Source organism: Phyllostomus discolor, chromosome 4, assembly GCF_004126475.2.
Source record: "Phyllostomus discolor isolate MPI-MPIP mPhyDis1 chromosome 4, mPhyDis1.pri.v3, whole genome shotgun sequence".
In the NCBI taxonomy this organism is placed as follows: Eukaryota; Metazoa; Chordata; class Mammalia; order Chiroptera; family Phyllostomidae; genus Phyllostomus; species Phyllostomus discolor.
In genome coordinates this window covers 64,654,072-64,678,776 of record NC_040906.2, presented here as the reverse complement: position 1 = coordinate 64,678,776, position 24,705 = coordinate 64,654,072, and the positions used below count along the sequence as shown (strand labels likewise).

The window sequence follows — 24,705 nt, the reverse complement described above, 5'->3', positions numbered from 1 at the left end:
CTAAAGCTTGATGAAGATTCTGAATACACTGTGTTTTCGATAAGGCCAGTTGAAACTATTCTTAACTACGCTATATGGTTGACTGTTTCTTCAGAGGCATGCTTCATCAAAGCACTAAAATTATGCCGACGGAGTTGGAAATGTTCTTTGAAGAGCATCCTATCATCTTCCTTATAATTTTGGTTTTTGTTTAACACTTAGCTCCCAAAGTGGGGCCATGGCAATATCTTTGAGTTCTAACTCACACCAGGCCTTCGAGGAGTTTGTGATGCTATTTTATTGCTGGCATACAAAATCAGCGAGGTTAACTGTATTGCTGTAGGTCACACAGTGAGTCAACGACTGAGCTATGATTAGCGTTGACAGCTGGTGAGCTTCTAGGCTGTTGCTAACTGAGCAACACTGACATTCATTTTGATTTGACATTGCATTTCATTTTCAACTATTTATTCATTTTAAGGCCTTTTTAAGAAACTTTTCAGGGATATTGTAGGACTGAGGAAACTTTCTATAAATGCTTCAGACAGAGTCCTTTAGCTTTTCTCTCCTCATCTCCCTGCTTAATAGTTATGTTGTGTTTATGTTAGGAAGGCTTCCTCTAGGTAGAGTTTTGCAAATTAAGAGGAAAACAGATGCTTTAAGATAAGTTAGGCAATGTTAATTTTACTCACATATTTTATAATTTGTGATTTTTCAACAAAGATGATTTTAGATCTAATTATAAACTTGTGAGTACAAACTAGAAAAGTTTTAAATATGTATATATTTGATGAAATATTTCACAGAGAAGTGGAAAGTGTTCATCACACATTTGACCACAAAGTATTTTGAATCTAAGGTTGAAATGTAGCCTACGGCCATCTGGATTGCTTGGAAACAGTCATTTGACTCACTGGGTCAGCATTTTACTCACCTGAGAGGAATCTGGAAAGAGTGAGCCTTCTTTTAGTTCCTTATCCACTTCCATAGGTATTCAGTTTTTAAGGAGAAGTGCTATTTCTTGGAACTTTGGTTGTCAGCTTCGCTGTCCAGTGTGCCTGGCTGTGGGCTATGCAGGGTCCCTAGGACTTCTGATTATACTGGCTGCCATCAACACTTTCCTGCATTGTTGGTGTCAGAGAGGAGGGTGGGTCTCTGGGCCCGGGTAACCCATACCTATAGGCAAAGGTAACCTAGCAGAGGTGAGAACATGTAATTTAGAGTCAAACCTGGGATTGAAGTATGATTCTCTCAGTTACTTGCCCATGGAATCACAAAATTGTTTCCTTGCCGGTCAAAGGATGTGTTTCTGTGGTAATTTTTTTTTTTTTTAAATCCTTACCTGAGGACACGTTCATTGACCTTGGAGAGAGAGAAAGGAAGAGAGAGGAAAAAAAAAAAAAACATCCATGTGAGAGAGAAACTCACATGGTTGTTGCCTCCTGTATGCGCCTGACTGGGCTGGAACCCGCAACCTAGGTGTGTGTCCTGACTGGGAATCAAACCTGCGTCCTTGAGGAGCAGCAGTATCCAACCTTTTGGTGTCTCTGGGCCATATTAGAAGAAGTGTTGTCTTGGACCACACATTGAATACACAAACACTAATGAAAACAAAGAGATATCATAAAGTTTTAAGTGATTTTATAATTTTGTGTGGGGCTGCATTCATAGCCATCCTGGGCCATGGGTTGGATGCCCCTGGGCAGGATGACATGCCAACCAATGGAGCTACCTGGCCAGGGCCCTTCTGTGGTAATGTGGTACCTGAAGGAGCTAACACATTAGAGTGTGTGGTCTAGCAGCGATCAGGCAAGTGACAATTCTCGTCATCCTCCCCCTCCGCCCTCTCAGATCTCAGGCTCCCTATCCAGATCTTCTGATTCTCAGTGCGCTATTGGAATTGAAGAATGACATCAAATGTAGACACCTCCAAACACGTATTCATATTTTAAAAATATTTCATTGAAAACCGAAGAAACATATTCCTTAAACCTCAGATTATGTAGTCTATTATGATGTGAATTTATTTAAAGTAGAGTTAGGTAGAGCCACATGGTTTTCCTTATTTTTCAGCTATAAAAAGTTTCTTAACGATATGTTACTATTATAAAAAGAGTTTCTCTGTGATTTCTCAAAGAAACATCAGTCACTTAAGGATTGGATGGCATCTTCCAGGTGAGCTAGAGCTCTGTTCTCAGCCACCCTGGAAACATGAGCTTGTCTTGTTTCTCTTGTCTGGCTCCCAGTCTACTCATTTGCAACCTTTCTATAGAGTAATCATGGGTGCATCACCAGGTATGTTTACATTGAGAAATGTTGCTTACTGTTATGTAATTATTTAGAAAAAGCATCCTTTAGAATCAGAAAGTAACTCAGAAGGTAAAGGCCATTAGAATATCTTGATTCACTATAAGGAGATGATTGTTGCATGTGCTTTCCAGAAATATACAGATATAGTCACTCTATTTCAGTGACAACAAAACATGAAGCAATTTCCCTTAAATTTAACAGTTCCATTATCAATATATGATTAAATCACATAACATGGGAGAGAGCCATAGATTTCCAGTATGTAGTGATTTGCATGAACCCCTACTTTATACTCCAGTTATCACTCTACATGATTACAGGACAACCTGGCTGTTAATTGCCTGTGGTCTTTAAATATGCACTTCTTTCAGAAATAGACACTAATTATTAGATCTTGTTTTCGGTCTCACCCAAAGTTGCAAATGTCTAGGAATTTTTTGTTGTTGTTTTAATTTGCAAGTCTAATGGTGTACAGACATAGTGAAGCTGATCTCACTCTGAATCCTGTAATGTGTTCTGGGATATAAACTCTCAAAGATTATGGACGTGGCTTTCAATTTTAAGTCGGTGTTCAGTGTGTCAGTCTCTTGACAAAAGCTGTATGCTTTCTATCAGAATGCTGGAGGAATTTTATCTTTTTAAAATATATATGAAAATTTGCTTACAAATTAATAACTACTTCCTCATAGGCCATGATAATTAAATATAATCATAAATAACAACATCAAAATAATGTTAAATATTATGTATTCTTCTAATTCATCCAAGATAAGAATTTTTTGTTAGGGAGTTAGGGTTGGAACTGTGCTAGGCAAAAGGCAGTTTGCTTTGTCTTGGGTTCTCCTTTCCTCCGGCATCAATGGCTGAATTAGGAAATGAATTCTGAATCTGGTGGTGCTGGTCCTGTCCTGTCTTTAAGCCAGGGTTGACAAACTTCTGTGCCTACTGGGGCCAGACTGGTGATGTCAAGCCAGTGAAGGGGAATTCTGGTCTAATAAGAACGCACAAGTCCTACCTAAGGGTAGTTCAGTTTCAGCAGATTTATCTCAGAAATCTTAATTTTCATGTGAAATACAGCAATTTTTAAATATTGGATGTGTAGCTCTTATTTTTAAGAAAGTAATGTGCTAATTCACTAGTGTGACTTCTCTTCTTTTAACCCATTGTAGTCTACTTCATTTATAGTTTATTGTCACCCAGCTAATGCCTCTTAGTCTATCTTGACCTGATATAGCTATAATTTTTAGGAAACTTTCTCCAGTTTGGATTAGGGGTAGCCCCTGTGGCTCTTGTAGTATCTTCTCTATCTTAAATCCAGCTGCTAAGCAATATTATACTTTCCTTTTTATCGTTTTGTTTGTCCTCCATTGTATAGATTTTTTGAGGGCCTTCTATACATACTGATTGAATGAGTGACAGTAGGTAGGATGTCTTCTCAGGACACACGAGAGAGTTTTGGTCTCTCAGGTGACTTTGCACAGGTTGCTTTTCCAAGACTTCTCCCAGAATCTCTGGATCAGTCCTTGAATGGAGCCTGTCCCCCAGATTCCTGTTGGATCCAGCTCCTCAGAAAGAAGGAGGGTGAGTAGAGGGCAGTTCTGGGAAGATTTGGGGCACAAAGGCCTCTGAGAGCATGCTGTTATTACTACTGCTTTATTCCTGCCACTTTCTCTTCGTTTCCTGCCAATCTGCGTATCCTAGGGAAGGTAGAGTGCAGATGTGTTTGTGACTGAAAGCCATATGAAGCCAAAATGAGTTTCTTGTCATAATTAGAAGTAGGGCCTAAGGCTGTTTTTTCTCTCTAAAATAAACTTGGTGCTTAGCTTCTCAGTTGCAACACTTCCCAGCTTTTATGAAAAAAAAATAAACAAAAATAAAATGTTATTTTAAATGTAGTGTCAGAAATTAAATAAATTACCCTCAATAGTGTGGTATATTTGAAAAAAAAATTGTTTGGAAGGACTGTTCAGCAAAACCTCCATAACAAAACCATACCAAAAAATAAACCAGAAAAAATTTCTGCATTTGGCAACTGGTGATAACTCATCCTATTATAACTATTTAGTCTTTTTATTTATTTTTTTCTCAGATTATATGTAGAGTCAGTATGGTGTAGCAATGTAAAACTTAGTCTCTGTGGCCTATGTAAGTTCAATTCCCAGCTCTACTGTATAGTAATTGTATAAGCAGAGGCCAGTTGCTTAACTTCTCTTCTGTTTACTTCTTCTGTAAAAATGGAGACCAAAGCAGTACCTAGTTCATGGGGTGATTGTGAGGGTTAGATGAGTAGAAAAAAGTAAAATCTTTATAATAGTACCTGATGTATAATGACTGTATACAAATAGTCATTTGTATAAATTTCCCCTTTAATATACAGTTCTGTGAGTTTTCACAAGTACATATAGTTATATAACCACTATCACAATCAAGATATAGAAACATTTCTGTCAACCTCAAAAATTCTCTTGTCCTCTTTGTAGTCAGTCTTCCCCTCCCCCAACACCCAAATCCTGTCCATCATTGATCTGTTTTCTGATCCTGTACATTCGGTTTTATAGACCATCATAAAAACGGAATCACACCAAATGTAGGCTTCTGAGTCTAGCTTTTTTCACTTGGCATGGGGATTGGTAAACTTTTCTGTAAAGGTCCAGGCATTAAATGTTTTAGGCTCGCAGGCCATATAGTCTCTGTTGATACTCTTTGTACTATTACAGTCATGGACTCTATATGAATGATTGGGTGTGATTGTGTTTGAATAAAACTTTATTTATTAAAACAGGTAGCAGCCAGATTTGGGTGGAAAACCATAATTTGCTGCCATGATTTAGCATAATGAATATGAGATTCATTCATGTTTCCTGTCTATGAGTAGTTTGTTTTTATTGTTAATTATTACTCCATTGCATAAATGTATGATAGTTTGTTTAGTCAGTAGAAGGATGTTTGAGATTTTCCTAATTTTTGGCAATTATAAATAAAGCCACTGTAAACATGTATGTATGGGTTTTTATATTAATACAGGTTTTAATTTCTCTTGAGTAATTACCTAGGAGGAGGATTGCTGGGTTGTAAATAAATGTATATTTCCCTTTATGAAAAACTCCCAGACTTTTCCAAAATGGCTCTATCACTTTGTGTTTTTACCAGCAATGTGAGAGAGTTCCAATTATGTTGGAGCCTCACCAGCACTGGTATTGTCTACTCTAAAAGACTGTGAAGAACCATAGAAAATAGGGTAAAGATGCATAGCATTAACTTAAATTAAGTTGGAAGTTCCTGAAGGGTTTTACACATGGAGGCAACATTAGACAGTTTTTAAAATAATTGCCCCAGCTGCAGTGTAGATAATGACTTGGAAGGAGGCATGGTAGATTTGTGAAGACCTATAAGAGAATATGATATTAGTATAGGGGAAAGGGAGGATACCTTGACTTGAAAGGTGGCAGTGAAGATTAAGTGACTAGATGTGAGAATTTTTTAAGAGATGGACTTGGTAGAAATCAGTGATTCATCATAAGTGGGACTTGAGAAAGTGGTATAAGCAACTAGATGTATAATTTTACCTTTACTGAGATATGTAACATTGACAGGAAAAAAAGTTTGGGGAAATAAAGTCATTAGTTCAGTTTTGAGATACAGTGAGACATCCAAATGGAGGTACCAAATAGGTAGTTTGATATGTGGTTCTGGAATAGAGTAAAAAATTGGAAGTCAGCATGGTGTAAAAGATATCTGGCAATATGGAGGTCGAAGAGATTCTCTAGAGAGAGTCTTTAGTGATCTGAGAACAGTGACTGGGACAGATCCAAGAGGAACCTCAGTGTTTAAGTTTAGGCAATAGAGGGATATCCAAAGGAAAATAGGAGAGATGGGGTAGGGGGCAAAGGTTAAAAGGAGAGAGGAGGAAGAGGAGGGAGAGGAGGAGGAGGAGAGAGAGAATGAATGAGAATCTGAACTTAGAAGGCAGTCTCCCAGATGTCTAGGTGAGGAACAGTTTCGTGTGTGCTAAGATGATAACTAAAATGAGAGGTGGGATGGGCTCATGGGATTTAACACCATAGTGGACACAAGCCAGTTTTGGTGGTGGTGGGGGGAGTGCCAGTATGTATGAGAAAATCGAGATTAGATTGAGTTGAGGAGTGGGTTGAGGAGTGAGTAGGAGGTGCAGCAGTAAAAAAGACAAGACTATGCACGGATTTCAAGAATTTTTAGGGTGATTTTTAGAAACATAAGTTGAAAAGGTGTTCTTGATTATTAAGAAAAGTTAGAGCATGCTGGTGAGACAGATGAGGCAGGAAATAAAGACAGAAAATCAGTGTGGTCAATGGAGTGTGATACCCACAGGCATGAGAGATGCCCATCAATGAGATCTGGCATTCTTGCTGAAGATGTTCAGCCGAGTATAGTATTCATAGTTATGACCTGATAGCAGAGAAGAATATGGGGCTTTTAGTATTATCAAGTTCTAATGAGGTATATCATAATGTATTCATTTTTCAAGTATTGGTAGAAAAGTTACCAAACAATAAATATCAAATACTTTTGATGTGTGAAAATGCACTGGCAGTTTAGTCACTTGTCAGTCTCATGTCCAAGTCCTACCCATCTGTCATGGCCCAATTCAAGTCCTCTCCTGCCCTCATCTGCTTTTTGTATATATTTATAGATACACACACACACACTTATGTAAATATTTTTCTCATTAAATTATGGAAGGTGTAGACCATGACTGAAAGTTGTTTCAGTCTCCACAGCATATAACAGTTACATTTATTTGTTTGTTCACTTAAATGCATGCAAATGTGAACATGGGGAAGTGGTTATTAGCAGATAATTAAAAGTTATATAAAGCAGAATAATTTTGTGGCTTGGCATGTGAATTAGTAGCCTGAAAAATTATGGTACCTGATTATAACCTTTTATTTTTATGATAATTAGTCAAACATGTTGTGAAAGTTCCGTTATATAGGCTATTAAGGAATCAACAACAGTAACTCTTTGGTGGTAGTTTATAGTTGAGCAACTACTTTTATATCATTGCACCATTCAGATAGAAAAGAAATCAGAGATGAAGAGATAGAGACATCACATAGGCTTTATCCTGTTTTACAAGTGAAGAAACCAAGGCCCAGAGAGGTAGTGGGTCAAAAGTCCTATTACTGGTAAACAAGAGTGCTAAACTAGGACTTTCAGACCCAAATCTAGGTTTCTTTCAGTGTACTCTGTGGCTCCTAGATAAATTTTTGTAGAAATCCAATTGGCCTGATTATATTTAAATCTAACTGTAAGGAGGAATTTGGTTTACTTTATTTAAATGAATAAAAATCAGTTATCAGCACAATCTCTTGGTCAGTGCCAAGATCACCTTTCTTCGAGTAAGCTGTGGCTTTGTGGTTCAGAGCATCCTGTGTGACCCTTACAATAGAATGGGAATAAAACACTGCTTCTTGGGCTTGTGCAGATGTTGTGATTTAAAGAAAAGAAAGTAGAAGTGATATGAGGTCTGTCTGAAAAAAGTACAGCCATTGTTAATATAATAATGGTTTGGGCCACATTGATTAACCTGGCAGCCAAGGAGAATGGACTGGTATGCAAATGTGTGAACAATGACGACTTCACTGTACTAGTCAGTGGGGTGGTCGATGCCATTGAGTGAGTATGTGTACTGTGTGGTGATTGCATTCAAAATGACTGAGTGAGTAGAGCAAGGAATCTGCATCAAATTTTGTGTTAAGCTTGAACATTCCTCTATGGGAACTACTGAGATGATTCAGGAGGCCATAGCTATGGGCAACTGGTGACTGAGAGCTTCATCATGACTACAGTGGACTACAATGTAGCTGCTTGTGCATCATTTCTCATGCAGAGGTGTTTTTTTTTTTGGCAAAACATCAAATTACCGAGGTGACTCAGCTCCTCTATAGCCCAGATTTGGCACCCTGTGACTTCTGGCTTTTCCCAAAACTAAAATCACCTTTGAAAGGGAAGAGATTTCAGACCATCAGTGAGATTCAGAAAAATACAGTGGGGCAGCTGATGGCGATTGGGAGAGCTGTGTGAGGTCCCATCGTGCCACCTTTGGGACTGAGGGATCATTGTCTTATGCATAGTGTTTCTTGTATCTTGTATCTTCAGTAAGGGCCTCTTTTTCATATTGCTTGGCTGGATACTTTCTGGGCAGGCTTTCATATATCTGTGGACAGTGAACTGTTAGAGCGGTATTGGCCAGCACTGTTCCATATAGTGAATGATACTAGTATTAGCATTTTGGGATAAAACAGATACTTATCTATTTTTCTAGGCTTTTGACTCTTAATTTCTGGCAACTACTTTATTTTTTTTTAAAACTAGCATCGTTTTGAATTTGGGCCGATAAGTTACATTCTAATGAAAGGTCATTATTCTTAGGGGGACTATATTGGCTTTAGTTACATTATTGTTAAAGCTTTCAAAAATCAAAGTAGTGGATATTACATGTATACAGTTTGTTACTTTACATTAAAACATTTAATTGGTAAACCTCTGACTAAAATCTTTGAAAAATATTATTCTTATTGGCTTTAGTTAATTATTTAAACTTGTGTTAAAGAGATTCTTTTTAATTGTACTGACTGAAATTTATAGACATTCAATCTTTAGAATACATTTTTATCAGGGGAATTAAGGAATGAAGAACACATACTTTTAAGAATGCAGAAAGTCATAAAATGCTTTTTATTTCTCCTTCTAAAACTTTAAAATGTTATTTGAATGAATTGCTGCTACTGGATACAAACATTTCCTTATGAGTTCTATAAATTGTCTTAGACAAGGTATTTGCTATTTGGGAATTGCTGTACAATGTGGGAAATAATCAAACTTGTCTGTATATGAAACCATAACAAGCAGCAGAGAGGTGAATCTGAAACCAAGTGTTCCAAGGCTCAGTAGTTGTGATTCATGAAAAAAAAAAACAACCCCCAAAACGAAACACCTAGATTTTAATGACTTTTTCCCTCCCAAGGCAGCTGTTTGTATAACTCCATGTGGAATGTGGACTGTGGTCTTCCTTAGCATATCTCTTTCAGTATATTGTAAAATTTATTAAATTAGCATTCCAGATGAACAACTGAGAGTGTTCTCCTTTTCCATCAGATGACCCTGGCCTATGTTGAAGCAGCAGAGTGTATTTCAGAACCTGTTAACAGGGAGCCTCCTTCTAGAGAAGCTCAGCTACTGACTTTGCAAAACACATCTGAATTTGATGTCCTTGTCATTGGAGGAGGAGCAACAGGGTGTGGCTGTGCACTCGATGCTGTCACCAGAGGTAAGTCCTGAGCTGGGTAAATGTAACACAGTTAAAGAAAGGTTTCATCTTTCTTCCTGGTGTAAGCACACAGTAGGCACTCTGTGCTAGTGCTCACGTTTCTCTTGTGGTTACTAATTCTCTGCCCTTTGTGAAGCACCTTCAATCTTGCTTAATATAGGCGCTTACATAATTTTAACATTAAATAGGACTTTTATACACTTAAATGAATTTATTTAAAAAGGAAACTGTATTCCTGTGATTTTATTAATCTGATGTTCTTGTTAATTAGTACATAGTAAATGCATCTATATGAAATAAAAATATTCGTATATGACCTAAAATCCCATTTATGTCAATAAAGAGTAGAACAGATTCATTGAAGTGAATTATTCTATTAAAATAGTTCTTTTTTTCACTGTATCTCTTAAAATCACTTCTTCTAGTGAAATATAGATTGCAGTCTGGGAGACTCCAGTCTATGTGCATAATAGACCATGCCAACCTGTACTTCTCCCTTGGTCACTCTGTTACCCAACATTAGGAAAGACTCAATAAAAAGTTCCATTTTTAAAAATGGAAGCATGACATGGAAAGGAAAAAATATTAGCATGGAACACCAATGCTGTTACATAAGATATATTTAACAAAATAAATTTTCCTGTGGTCTAGTACTGTGGAGTCACTCACATACATACATGTACACACACACACACGTGCGGCAAATAACCTAATTTCTCTAAGGTTCCTTATCTTTCAGTAAGGAAAAATACTTTCTGTCTGTGATGTTGAGAGGGTTAAATGTGGACTCATGAAGAGGTCTTGAAAACTGTTCTATCACACAAATGTGATAGATAGTATAGCTGCAATTACTAACATGAAGGCAATTAGAACCAATTGTCTTGGACAAAAAAAAGTACTTCTTTGATATTTTTAGATCTATCAAATTGGGGCCTATATACTGCTGCAAGGAATTTGGACTCAATATTTTAGGTACTACCTAAGGTTCAGTGTTTATTGAAGTTTCATGCTTAATGATAATAATTTGTTACATAAAGTAATTCTTCTTAGAATGTTTTACTACCACAGCCATCCTAGATTTTTTGTTACCTTACATACTTGATAGAATTTACTCTTATAGAAATGAATTAAATTTAAGATTTAGGTACACACAAATAAAAAATTGCCCTAGATTTACTATATTTGCACAGTGCCCACACTTATATTTTGATCTATGTAGACTTCACAACCTACATTCCTTTGTCACTTTTCAATAATGGCAAATACTAAATATAGGCCTTGGATTTTTTTCTGTTGCAAGGCAGATCCCAATTTTCATATGATTTCCTGTCTCCATAGTTTGTAATTTGAGCTGGATTATTTTTGGACATCCTAAAGCAGGTGGAAAGAGTGTTTACAGTTATCTCAAGGTATTTTAACTCAACTCTTTCCCCGTAGGCCTGAGAAGGAGAGTGGAAAGAGAGGACATATTCCCAACATAATGGGAGGCCTTGTTTGGGACTACCCCAACTGGTGCCGGGGCTACCCCAGGAGTTAGAATTTACCAGGTGACAATTTTCTATATCAGGGAGAGTCATTTTTCCAGTGGGGTTCAGTAAAAAATATATTTCTGATGTTTCCACTTATGTTCATGCTATATACTGAAATGCATAACAATTTTTTAAATTTCAATTCTGCAAATACTCACCGAGAGCCTGTTGTAGGCATGGTGATATGCAAGGCACTGCATGAGAATACAAGGATAATTGTTATGGTTGGTGCCTTTAGGGTGCTCACAGTTCTTTAGTTTGTGTTTGTGTAATTGAATGACATTACAGAGACTGTGTGCCTTTCAAAAAGTTTGAGAGCATTATGGATGTATAAAGGCAAGGCGAATTGTATCTGAAGATAGTGGTCAGGAGAAAGAAAGCTGCTACTGAGCATAGGTAGAATTTCAATAAACAAACATTGCGGGCTGAAAGTGTTCCAATTCCTCCTGCCTGAAGGAACAGGCAGGAGGAATGGCATGGGGGCAGTGCATGTGGGAGATAGCATGTCTTTTAACTCAGAGCATCCAGGCTATGGAGGGCAGAATGATAGAAGGGTGGACAGGCAAAACTCCAGGGAAAAGTCCTCTGGATCTGACTGAATACACCACTTTAAGATCCTGAAGAGCATTAGGTTCGGTGAATAGAAATGGATAGGCAATAAAGAAGGAGCAGGCATGGACATGTCTATGTCTGGAGATCTAGAGACTCAATAGAATGGAGGTAACTTGATGGTATAGTAGGATGTAAAGAAGGGAGGTAATATGTGCAAGAACCATTCTTCCTTCTTCCCTCCCTCCCAGCCTCCCTCCCTCCCTCTCTTCTTCTCTTCTTTCCTCCCTCCCTCCTTTTTCTTTTTAAAGACAGGAGCAATCTGAATATTTCTGCAGACTCAGAGATAAAAGCCTGTGCAGGAGAACTTTAATGTGCAAGTAATAGAAGTCATCATGTGAAACAATGTCTGGTAAAAATACAGTGGGATATCAGAGATGTGTCTTAGCTTTGGCAGGGAGGTAAGAGACATATCCTGGGACAAAAACAAAGGGCAAAAGTTCTAAGATATAAAAGAAGAGGTTGTGACTATGAAGAGCTGTTCTTAAATACTGTGTTCTGCTTGTAGGCAGGATAGGGGACTTCCATGTACAAAAGGTTTAGAACTACCTTATGGAGATGTGATAGGGTGTAGGGTTACTTTGCTGAGATCAGTAAATGTAAATTTGTTATCTACACAGGGTATTTCTGTGTGTGTGTGTGTGTGTGTGTGTGTATGCGTGTGCGTGTGTCCCCATGTCAGTCCAGGATTGCTCAGAGTGGAGGCTGAAAGAAGATACACAGTTTGGTAGAATGCAGAATTGAGGATTCACTGTATGTCGATTATAGAAGGAGAAAATGAGAAAAGAGTCAATGAAGGCAGAGGAAGTGTTAAAATGGAGACCAAGAGCTGGTAGGGGGAGCTAAGGGGAACTGGAGAGATAGTTCCCCTTGAAGGGTTGGTGTTGTTCAAGGACTGTGAAAGAAGTAATAAGGCAAGCACTGTTAAATGCCTTTTATTCCTTTTCTCCTTTTGAAAAGTCTCACCTATGCTCACTTTTGAGCACTTCCAAGATATATCCTTGAAAAAATATAAGACCATACTGTAGTTACTTTTTGTAGTATTTCTTTAAGATATCGATGTATTTAGTTAATCTTTACATGTATATGATACACATTATTTTTAATGACTACAAAATTAACAGCAAGGATATGGATGTTGTTATTAATGATTCTTTAGGCTGTTTCCAGTTTTACATTTTTTTTCCTACTTAGAACAGTACTCTTTGTGAGCCAAGTACTGAATCAGCTCTGAGAACACAGACTAAGAAGATATGGTCTTGCCCTCAAAGAGCTTATAACGTATCAATATTTGCTGAACAAATACATATTTTTTCCTTTGGGCAGCGAAGGACATTCATTAGTGATCAGAACATTAGTTACTTAGCATATGATTGTGGATAATGATAGTGATGATGATGATTTTAGAGACATAAGAATTTCCAGAGTCTGAATGTTGACCAGACTTTTAATTTTTTATAGTTAGTAATAGCTAAGAAAATGATGTACTTATAATCTCTTGGCATATTGATTGTTGTCTTTTAAAATAATTGACTGCATGTGTTATTTCATATCTGTGGAATTACGATTTTTAAAAGGGATGGATGAACTTTGTATTTCTTTTTCTTTCTTCTTTTTTTTTTTTTGCTGGTAGGCCTCAGGGGAAAGCCTTATAATTAAAATGTATAGAGATGCTGAAGTTAATCTATATTTATCTTTTTACTACCATTTCTGATCATATCAGTAGCCCTCTGAAGTGTGAAATAATCATGGGCATTTGGTTAATGAATTGCGCATTGTTGCTATTCATTCATGGAATTTGTTCTTTTATTATATTTGATGCTTCACTTAACAACAAATTTTGCTTTCTCTGCATTTGATATGTTTTTACCAAATTATTCCTGATTGTATCCATTAATCTTTAGTCACATTTGACAAAAATAAATTACTGTGATCTTTTAAAGTTACCAGTAATAATTACATTTTTCAGGACATCAAAGTTTTGGGGGAACACTAGATGTTTAAGGGCTTGCATAAAAATGTTTTCACAAGCTTTTTGATAAAATGCTGTGCCCCAATGCAATTTGGGTAATGGATACAAAAAGAGTTTACAAGGAAGAGGAAGAAAGTCATCAAGTCTTCTTAACGAACATTTATTTGCATTTCTACCATCTGCATTTTCTTGGCAATCAATTTTCATTTGTTTCATTTGGGAATATTATTTTGTAAAAGCATAATATGCACAATTCTCCTCACGTTCTCCTGCAGGTCTCTGGGATCAATAGAAATTGTTTCATTGTTTAACACCTCTGTGTCCAGTTCCTGGGCAGAAGCACAGCCTTGAAGCCCAGTGGTAGGTAGGCACTTTGTCCCCAGAGAGAGCTGCTATGCGGAGAAGCTGATAAATACATTCACTCTCTCAGAGTTCTTCAAGGTGTTTTCCTTCAGTTCTTTTTGTTCTTTTATGTGACTTTACTTATGTATCAGGGATCACCTAGTACAGTTTTGGTTTAAAATCTGATTTATAAATGTAACCTTTATGGTTTCTATTAAAATTCCAGAGAAGACTGCTTCTTGCTGGAGGAAAACATTAATTATCATTGTCTTGTTTAAAAATGCATATATTCTCTTAGTTTATGAGTAGATCTGCCTAGCAATTCCTGAATTCTGACTACAGGTCCTTCAAGTCTAAGGCAGTATAGTGCAGTGATTAAGGACTTAGGTTATGGACCTAGAATGAACTGGGATCAGATTTTGACTTCATCATTTACTAGCTCCATGACTTTCTACAGGTCTCTTAACCTTAAACACAGAGCCTCAGGTTTCTCAGACATAAATGAAGGAACGTAATAACACCCTTCTGGATAAGTAAAAGTTTGTGAAAAGGAGGAGGTATGTGCATTGCAGAAAAAAATGCAGAAAAGGGAGGGCCTTGGAAGATACTGTATTTTGGGAATTACAGGTTTCTACCTCTCATCCTTTCTACCATCATTCTTCCCCCACCAAGAGGGAAGAGAAAACCCTACTTCAGGATAGTAGAATCGTAGTACATGAGCATTTGCTGAATACTGCTAGCTAGACTAGATTGTAATTCTCTACTAAAGTTAATCTAGAAGTTTAATGTAATTTTAATTAATATAGTGGTTTTCTTTGGCAGGAGTTGTGGGGTGGCTTGAGAAACTGCTAGTTTATCTGGAAAAATAAGCCTATGAGATTTATTAGATTAATTTTGAAAAACTAATGATAAAGGAGGTAGAGAGATCTATCAAATTAAAGTGTATGCCAAAGCTAGTTTAATTAAAATAGTTTGTTAAAGGAATAGAAAGATCAGTGTAACAAACATAAGTCTAAATACATAAAATGTTGAATATGGTAAAGACAACATTTCAAATCTGTCATTATTGGTTATTAGCAACAAGTGATGTTGGAGTTATCCTCTTCACCAAATTTACACACACACACACACACACACACACTCTCTCTCTCTCTCTGATTATCATATTCCATGTGGATCAAGGATTTACCAAAATGCTATGAAACTATTAGAACAAAGTATATGTGAAATTTCTTTTATTTTTTATCCTCACCTGAGAACATGCTTATTGATTCTAGAGAGAGGGGAAGGGAGGGAGAGAGAGAGGGAGAGAAACATGAATTGGTTGCCTCTCATACATGCCCTGGCTGGGGACTGAAACCACAGCTTAGGTATGTGCCCTGATCTGGAAACAAACCTGCAGCCTTTCAATTTATGGGACTATACTCCAACCAAGTGAACCACATTGGCCAGGGCTGTATATGTGAATTATAAAAAAATGAAGTAAGAAAGATGCTTTTTAGCAGGGTACAGATAAAGCCATTTTTTATTTTGGAAAATCCTGCAAAATTTGATTTTATAAAAATTAAAGCTCTTTGGGGAGGGGGGAGGAGTGGGGAGAAAATACAAACTGTAATTGAACAACAATAAAATAATTTAAATTAAAAAACATTGAAACTTATCTATGGCAGAAATATAACAAACACATGATATTGGGAAGTATTTATAACATATCAAACAGGGTTTGTATCATAATTCTTTTGAACTTTTCTATATCTTTTGCTTTACTATATCTATGATAAACTGCATATACCTAGATTTTTTATGCCTAACAGCGGTGAATTTGAACTATTTCTATTTATTTGATACAATATGCATTTATTTTATATTTTTTACCTTTCATTATTTACTTTATGTTTCCTCTTCCTTTCCTTCCTTGGTATTAAGTAAGTTTTCTATCACTTTCTGTTTCCTTACCGTCACTTCTGTACATATTGTTGCTGTCGCCATCCAGTCCCATCAGAGACTTTCCTCAGAACCAAACTGGGGCTCCTGCTCTTGTGTTGATATAGGGCATCCTCCGACCAGCTGCCACTTGGCTGGTGGTGCTTTCAGATGCTGCCCTCAGGGCTGTCTGTCTTCCTGCCTTCTAAGCATGTCCAGCTGCAGACAGTGATTAAGAGGAGTCTTTTCAACCTCTTTTCCTAAGAGCTAGAACCTTTTTCCAATCCCTGCATTCAAGTGCTAGTCTGACTTCTTTACTTTTCCTTGCAGGGACACTATGTTCCTCTTACCCTTTAGGTATGAAAATCTTGGTTTCCTTTGCTTATTTCTAGACCCAGAGCCCAGCAAGACAGAGGCTGTGGGGGCTTGAATACTCTGTTCTGAGTTTCTGCTACCTCCTACATTTCTGGTCCATGGAGTGTTTATTGTTGAGTCAACCATGTTTAAAAAAATATACATGTATAATATATAATAAAATATATTTTATTATATAATATATACAGTTTTCTCTGTGTTTGGAGGAGTTCAAAGCTAAAATTAACCATATTGATCAACCATATTGATCAAAATTTTATTGAAAGCAATATTTATAATAGAAAATTGGTACCTGGTTTAATAAATTAGGTGCATTCTGTTTTGAAAAGAAATTTATAAGTATTTACAGGGAAAATGGCTGAACTATACTGTAAATTGAAAAACAAGTTATGGCCCTGGGTGGTGTAGCTCAGTGAGTTGAGTGCTGGCCTGGGAATCAAAGTGTTGTCAGTTTGATTCCCAGTCAGGGCACATGTCTGGGTTGTGGGCCAGATCCCCAGTGGGGTATGTGTAAGAGGTGACCACACATTGATGTTTCTCTCCCTCTTTTTCCCCCCTCCCCCTTTAAAAATAAAATAAAACTTTAAAAAAATAATTTATGAAATAAACAATATTGTGGCTTAGCATAATTTTGAGCCTGCTTTGTTTTTATGGAAAAAGTATGTTAATAGTATGTTCTAACCTAACACAGTATCTACATTAATGGTTTATCTGTTTCTGAATATAAACAGAAATAGGTATTAAATAATCATTATTATATGATTCTATAAAATGCTAACATTTAGTGTTAGAAAATACTAGTTCGAACCATAAGATTCTGATCTGGAGGATTAAAGAGCCAGGATTACTTTGCAGCTTTACAGGAGTGTTATGTTTTAGAGAAATTGATCCTTGATATAACATGTTCAGCCTTTGGGTTAGTCCCTTTTCTTATTAATGGCAATGGCTTTCTGGAATCAAAAGGTAAGTGCCCAGAGCTTTTCTAAAAAAAGATAAACTCCCCTTTCCTTAAATGATGTGATTTTTCTTTCTTGGGACATGTGGCATTAATACCTAGGCTATGGTTCCAATGTACAGACTGTCTAAGTTTTTTGATTTGTGTGTTATTACCTTGGTGCCTTGGATGGTTATTTTATAGGGATTTTCCTTTCCTTTCAATTGAAAAATATCTTAAAAAATCTCATATCTGAAAATTTATTCTAATTATATAGTTAAAAATGCAGATTTAAATGAAACTATAATCTTGCAGTTCTATCTGTGAGAGTGACGGTAGGAAATAACCCAAATGTTCAAAAACAGGAAATTGAATAAAATTATTGCAAATATTTAATGTAATACTATCCACACATTGAAAATGAAATAATAAAAAACTATATATTGACTTGGAGAGTTGTTTACACTAAACAATGTTAACTGAAAAAAATGGAATATGGTATATGATCCTAATTTGGAAAAAATGTGTATATGATCATATACATCCATAGAAAATGTGAACATTTACACACCCCAATTCAACTGTGGTTGTCTTTGAGCCTGTGTGATTACAGGAGAGTTTTATTTTGTTCTCTTTACTTCTCTGCATTTACTATGTAGAGCATGTTTTTATGCATAATAAGATAATCAATAAAAGGCATTAAAATATACTTCTGTTCTATTTCATGTTGTGAAAGTTAAATGTACCATTCCTCCCCTTAGATGGTAATTATTCTCCCGTTTTCACCCAACTGTCTTTTTTTAATTACATAATTTTTTCCAGCTACTGTCGACACACAATATTTTATTAGTTTCCATTGTACAATATAGTGATTATACTTTTTTAAAAAGATTTTATTTATTTACTTTTAGAGCGGAAGAGAGAGAGAAAGACAGGAAGAGAAACATCAATGTGTGGTTGCCTCTTGTGTGCCCCCTGCTGGGGACCTGGCCTGCAATCCAGGCATGTGCCCTGACTGGGAATTGAACCAGTGACCCCTTGCTTTGCAGGCCAGCACTCAGTCCACTGAGATGCACTAACCACAGCTGATTAGACATTTATGTAACGTACAAAGTGATCTGTTTAACTAGACTTACGGGAGTGATCACTTCATCCAACTGTCTTGATTCATGAGTTGGTTTAGTTGGAAGTGCTTGATAGCTCAACATTCTCACTCAGTTTGGAAAAGGCAAAACTATAAAGTTAAGTTCACACCTTTCCCTCCACCCAGAAAATAACAATTTTAACTTGCTAAGAAATGGTCTAAAGATGACTGAAAGGTAGATTTCAAGTTGACTTTATTCTTCTACTATAATCCTGTCTTCATTTCACCTAAGAATTTCAGAGTAATTTCACTCCAATATTAAAACTTCACCAGTGTCATGAAGTTCCTGAGAATACCTACTAAAATTAATCAAAAGTAAAAATGAAAAATAATAATACCAAATTAAATGTTCTGGTTCATCTAAGCAGTAATAGAGCTTATTGCTTTCCATAAAAGAAAATTCTAAAAAGAAAAGAAACAAAAGCTCTTTCTCTTAAAATCTTGAACTACATTAGTGAACTACTGTAAAAGCAGAGAGGCCAGCCCTTCATGGCGTGGTGTGTGGGGAGGCCATTTTTTCTGTTCTGAGGAAAGATTTTTTTGAGCTCCTCAAATACAGCCAGGAGCATTGGCTTGAAGCCTGGGTACGTGATTCTTGATGTTAAATTTAATTATTTCCTGAAGAACACAAATATTAGCATTGAATATCACTTAAAAATACTGTTCTTTCTGTTTGAGAAGGTAAAACAGCACTCTCTTTTTATTTCCTTGCTTTATACTCAATGTATCAGAAAACTAAGCTCTTGATTTCAGATCAGTATTTTTTTTCCAGACAAGTAGTTTTTCAGGGGAGAAAAAAGTTTGGATTTTTGAGAGGTGAAACAGAAGGGAACATGTTAGATAATGATTAATCAGCTAAAGAATATATTTTTGAGAAAAGGCTATAACTTCTAGTAATCTCTTGACTCCTGCATCATTCTGTTGTTCTTGTCAACAAAGATGAGAAAGAAATTCAGAACATTTAGCATGTAGCATCAGGTGAAAAATTTTAAATATTTCCTTTCTCTAGAATATGTAGTTTTTGTGTTTCCAAAAACTTTTGGTAATACTTTTAGATTATATGATGTTTTCATACATCAATGTAGCTATAACTTGGAAGACTACATTTTTGTATTTTTTGCTCTGGAAGGAGCAGTGTTATTATTTCTCTCTAGAAATCCTGATGGATAGCTTGATGATATGACACTGGAAATAATGGAACAGGGAAAACAGCTTGGTTTGACAAAGAAGCCCATTTTAACTTTTGTTGGTATCACTAGGGCTTCTCACACACATACATGTGAATAACTTTTTAAGATGTCCAATACTTGCAAAAGCAGTTTTCAGTCTTTAAAGTGTTAGCTCTCACTTAAATATCCTGAAATATCCTCCTGAGATGGCTTGCTAATTCCTAGAGTAGTTCCCTGCCTCATGTTGTCAGTTTGGGGGACAAATGTATTCTGTTAACACAAGCCCATAAAATTCTCTCTTCTTATTCCTCTCCAGTATCATTGCCTGCCTTCTAAGGCTGGACTTGTCATTGCCCTGCTCCTGCTGTCTCGCATGGGTCCCCTAAATGGTCCCCTGTCTCCATCTCTTCTCTCCACCCAGACCTACCTTCCATGCCCACCATCAGAGAAACCTTTCTAGAACATTAATCTGATTTTTCAGGGTAAAGTATTTTGGTGGTTCCCCTGATGGGCAACTCAATAGTATTTCTCAAAACCATGTCTAAGAACCTGTGGGAAAATTTTAATTTTATTTCTTTCTTTATAATGATAAAGAATCAACCAACATACCCGTTCTCTTCCAAATGGATACCTTGTAACTGAGCACAGTATTCAAGTTCATGCTCATGTGGCATCGATGCCAGATCTTGTGCTTTAAAAAAATATTTTTATTTATTTTTAGAGAGAGGGAAAGGGAGGGAGAAAGAGAGAGAGAGAGAAACATCAATGTGAGGTTGCTGGGGGCCGTGGCCTGCAACCCAGGCATGTACCCTGACTGGGAATTGAACCTGCGATGCTTTGGTTCACAGCCTGAGCGCAATCCACTGAGCTCTGCCAGCCAGGGCAGGATTTGCTTCTTTAAAGGATTCATGACTTGTAGGTGTGTTCTCAGAGGCATTTTCCTTTTGAGGAGACTGGATATTACTTATGAGGAATAATGGCCCACCAGATGGGGTCCACATGCCCCAAAGTGGATGGAAGACCCTTTTGATAGGCCTTTTACCATTCCTCCCTCTGGATCTCCTTCACACCCTCACCTGTACTCTGCACTCCAGCCCCTGTGTTGTGATAAGGAGCTCCTATGTAAGTTGGGTTATTTTAAGCATTTGATTTTCTCTTGCTTAAGCTGATCATTGCCAGTGGTAGCTCCTTTCCTCCCCTCCACCTGTTTGGAACACGCACTTCTCTTTAGACTCGGCCTTTCTTGAAGACCTCACACCCAGGTATAATAAAATCTCCTGCCTTGGTTGTAGTTCTCGTTCATACAGGGGAATTGCATCATCAGTAAATTACCCCACAAAAGGCTCGCAAATATTTTGTCCCTTTGAGTCAAGGGAATTGGCCTGATTTTATGATGACATTTGGGTATAGTGTTTAAACTGTTAAAAGTTTCAGTGGGTGAGGAATCTGTGCCTTGGCCTGGGCCCTCTGGTTCTGAGTCTCTCACAGGATGCTATGCTTCCTAGCAAGTCACATGGCTGTTGGCAGGATTCAGTTCCTCACAGGTTGTTGGACCGAGGCCTCAGTTCCTCATGACCTGTTGACCAGGGGCTTCCTATGTTTCTTTGACTCACAACATGGCAGCTTGCTTCTTAGCAAGCAAAAGAGTACAAGGAAGACGTCAGTTTTTTGTAGCCTAATGACGAGAGTGGCATGCCATCATTCTAGCTGTGTTTCTTTCATTAGAAGTAAGGCACTAGGTCCAGCCCATACCAGGGTAGGAAAGTAGATACTAGGAGTGGGGATTACTGAAGATGTCTCCGCCCACAGCCTTCAGCATACCTTTGGGCTGGCCCAGGTCGGGGGCTAGGACTGGGCTGGAGGCTGCTTGTCCTTTCTCAGTCTTGTTGCCCCTGCATCTCATGGTTTTGGCGTCTTGACACCATGCCTGTGATTCCACAGTTGAAAGAGAGGTGTTTTTTAAATAATCTGGCTTTTAAATACCATTGTAAAGTCAACTCCCTCATCTGATCTTCAACTAAAGAAAAATGGCTGACTTCAGAGCTGGAGGGCCTCTGTGTTGGGATTCCTAAGAAAAGGTGATAAAATAGCTCAACAAGAAAGTTCCTTCTTAAGGGAATACAAATGTAATCTTGACTATACAATTTTGGGTTTTTGTCCTGAATTTAACTTCTAATCCACAGTAAGATAAGAGTCCTCTGCACTTTCTAACTTACTGTCTGAGTGTCTGCTGCACTCTGTGTGCCTCTCTTCGGGCTGGGAGCTGCTGCATGGCAGCTCGGTCCCTGCCGAACTCATTCCTGATGCCATCATTTTACCTGCCACTTAAGCTCTCGGTATTCTTATTTAAAATATGTACTAACGCCATTTGTTTTGTTGTTGTTTTATATACTATATCCAGTACTAAATCTATTGAGCATTGATAGAGTTTTCATAGTAGAGAATTTTACAGATCTTTCTCTGGCATAAATGTTTAAATAGAGTGACCTGGGTCTATGATACTTATATTTTCTGTTATTTTGCTCCTTAGTTAGAGCATTAGCAGTTTTTGCCCTTGAATCAAAGTTCTCTATTCCTCTCTCCACGGCTTCCAAATATTTTGTCCTTTTGAGTCAAGGGAATTGGCCTGATTTTATGATGACATTTGGGTACGATATTTAAACTGTTAAAAGTTATAAAAGCGACCCTTTGGTATTAAATGTAATAAATGGCTCTGAATTGAATACATGCACAGGTTCTCTTATATGAGCTTTGTGAGCCCAAACTGCTCCAGTTACATATTCTCATTGTAATTGGATTCTATGACATTCTCTCATCCCCCAAGAGGATGCTAGCCAGACCATGAAAATTCCTCATGGCTGGGTGTTGATATATACTTGGGGTCTTTTGAAGTTTCAAATTTCATCTCTAACTAGTGCATGGGCCTCAGAGTACTGCTGGTCCTACCCAGTGCTGGAGAGGTAGGGATGTCTCTGCAAGAAAACAAAATCAAAGCAAAAGAATTTCATCTCTGAGAAATTTACTGCAACCCTCAAAGAAAGGCATGGGGAGAGGGATGACTTTTGGAACTGACCTTTCTTTGCTCAGCTTTACCAAGAATATTGTATTGTCTTTTCTGGTGATATTCTGCACTATGTTCATTATTTTTTCTTTTTCTTTTTTTGGCTTTTTCTTTGTAGGTCTATAATACTGTGCTAGGATGTCCTAAATTAGGCCACGAACTCCTCAATACCAGAGATTAATATTCTTTTTTCTTCTTCTGTTGTGGTATCTTTGTTCTCTCTTCCCATTCTCTACCCACTATAACATCATTCTGGGAATAGGAGCCAGCACATACAAGGGCTCATCCAGATTTATCAATGACGCGTTAGAGTAGATTGGAGATACGGGGCTGGAACATGTGCGGACAGTTGTAGTGAGGGATGAATGGGGGCTCCAGAGGGATTCATAAAAATGCTGAGTTAGCTCTCGTGGGTAAAGATGGGTGCAGGCTCTCCTTGGACTCTATAAAAGCACCAGAGTTTGTTACTTCCATGAAATTGCACTGTAATATTTTCTAGTTGTGATTCATTCACAGTTTAATATGCTTCTGGTTCTGCCTTGACTTTTCCCCCAGGAAGAGACTAAAATCTCTTCATTATAATATAGACAGTGTACTGCACTTTGAATACAAATTTATCCATGTTCAGAGTAATTTTTCTTGTGATTGTCTCTACCCTGGAGAAGTGCCTTTAATGAATTACATACAAATTGTGTAATTTAAGAAGTTAATTTGGTTTTCTGGTTACACAGGACTAAAAACAGCCCTTGTAGAAAGAGATGATTTCTCATCAGGGACCAGCAGCAGAAGCACTAAATTGATCCACGGTGGTGTGAGATACCTTCAGAAGGCTATCATGAAGTTGGATATTGAGCAGGTAATTGTGTATGCTGGTTGTTAAACAAAAATTGCGACTATGCTTTTTTCTACCCAATTAAATCAGGGTTTGTTTTTTTTTGTGGCTTTTAACATTTCTTCCTGTTGGAAATACCCATTTAGTGTATTCTGCTGGAATATCTTTCAGGAGACGTGTGCAGGTTCTTTCCTGTAGTATTATGTTTATGGATAATCAGAGACGTTTCCTTCACAGGCATGTCAGAGTAGGAGATTTACAAAGTTACTTTGAATGTGTTGCCTTTTAACAATTGTGATCCATCCTCCCTCCCTCCCTCCTTCCCTCTCTTCCTTCCCTTCTTTTTTTTCACAAATTGCCAAATTGCTACTTCCCAAGCAGTTTCAGGGAGCTGCATTGTGATATGGGGGAAGTATTAAATTAATCCTCTTAACCGAAACTGCAATCACACGTTAATCTTGTCACTGACATATTCTCAAGGCAAAGATGATATGAGTCATGCCTTTCTTATGTCACACTTTATTGTGTCCAGTCTGCCACCACTTGAAAACTGCCAAGACAGTGTGGAAGATGACATTTCCCAGAGGGGTAGGAAAAAACCCCAGCTGAACTCCGTATCTGCCTTTCATACATGAAAAACATAGCAGCACTAACTTGACATTGTCACTTGTGAATCTGTCCCTTTTTCTTGGGCATCTCTTTGACATCATGATGGCTGCAAGGAAAAGAGCATAAGGTTTAGAATCAGCTGACTTGCGATGTGTTCCAGCTTACTTATTCAATTTTTATGAGCCTCAGTTTTCTCATTTGTAAAATTGTATCATGCTAGTAATGCTGGTTCTTCAGAGAGGCATAATGAGGACCACAGGAATTAAGAGATAAGCTTTTTTATAATAATCTATAAAATACTGTGCAACTCCTAAGTATCATCTCTTCCTGGGTTAGTGGAGGCAAGAAGGGAATGCTTAGCATGAATTTGAACAATCTGTTATTTCTTACATGGGAAAATATAGGGACCGAGAAAAGCCACAATACAGAGAATGCAAGATAAATTGTTATAATAATCTTGTAACTCAAGTCAGGAGAATATCTTACACCTGGGAACTCTGACAGCATGTTTTTCTCCTATGCAAATACAGTTAAGGTTTCTAAAAAATCTTTCAGGTTGACAGCATGATGTATTATTAGAAATTTGATTAGAAGGGAGGTATCCTTGC

General features: G+C 37.3%; 1 protein-coding gene across 3 annotated transcripts in view; it reads left to right on the top strand.

Annotated features, from left to right (window-relative positions):
• Positions 1-24,705, top strand: part of GPD2 (glycerol-3-phosphate dehydrogenase 2) — a 137,545-nt gene that overhangs the window by 43,677 nt on the left and 69,163 nt on the right. For all 3 annotated transcript variants that reach the window (XM_028508637.2, XM_036023457.1, XM_036023458.1), the window contains exons 3-4: positions 9,427-9,598; positions 23,388-23,512. In XM_028508637.2, coding sequence (XP_028364438.1) covers positions 9,427-9,598; positions 23,388-23,512 — 297 coding nt within the window. The remainder of the gene's footprint in view (positions 1-9,426; positions 9,599-23,387; positions 23,513-24,705) is intronic.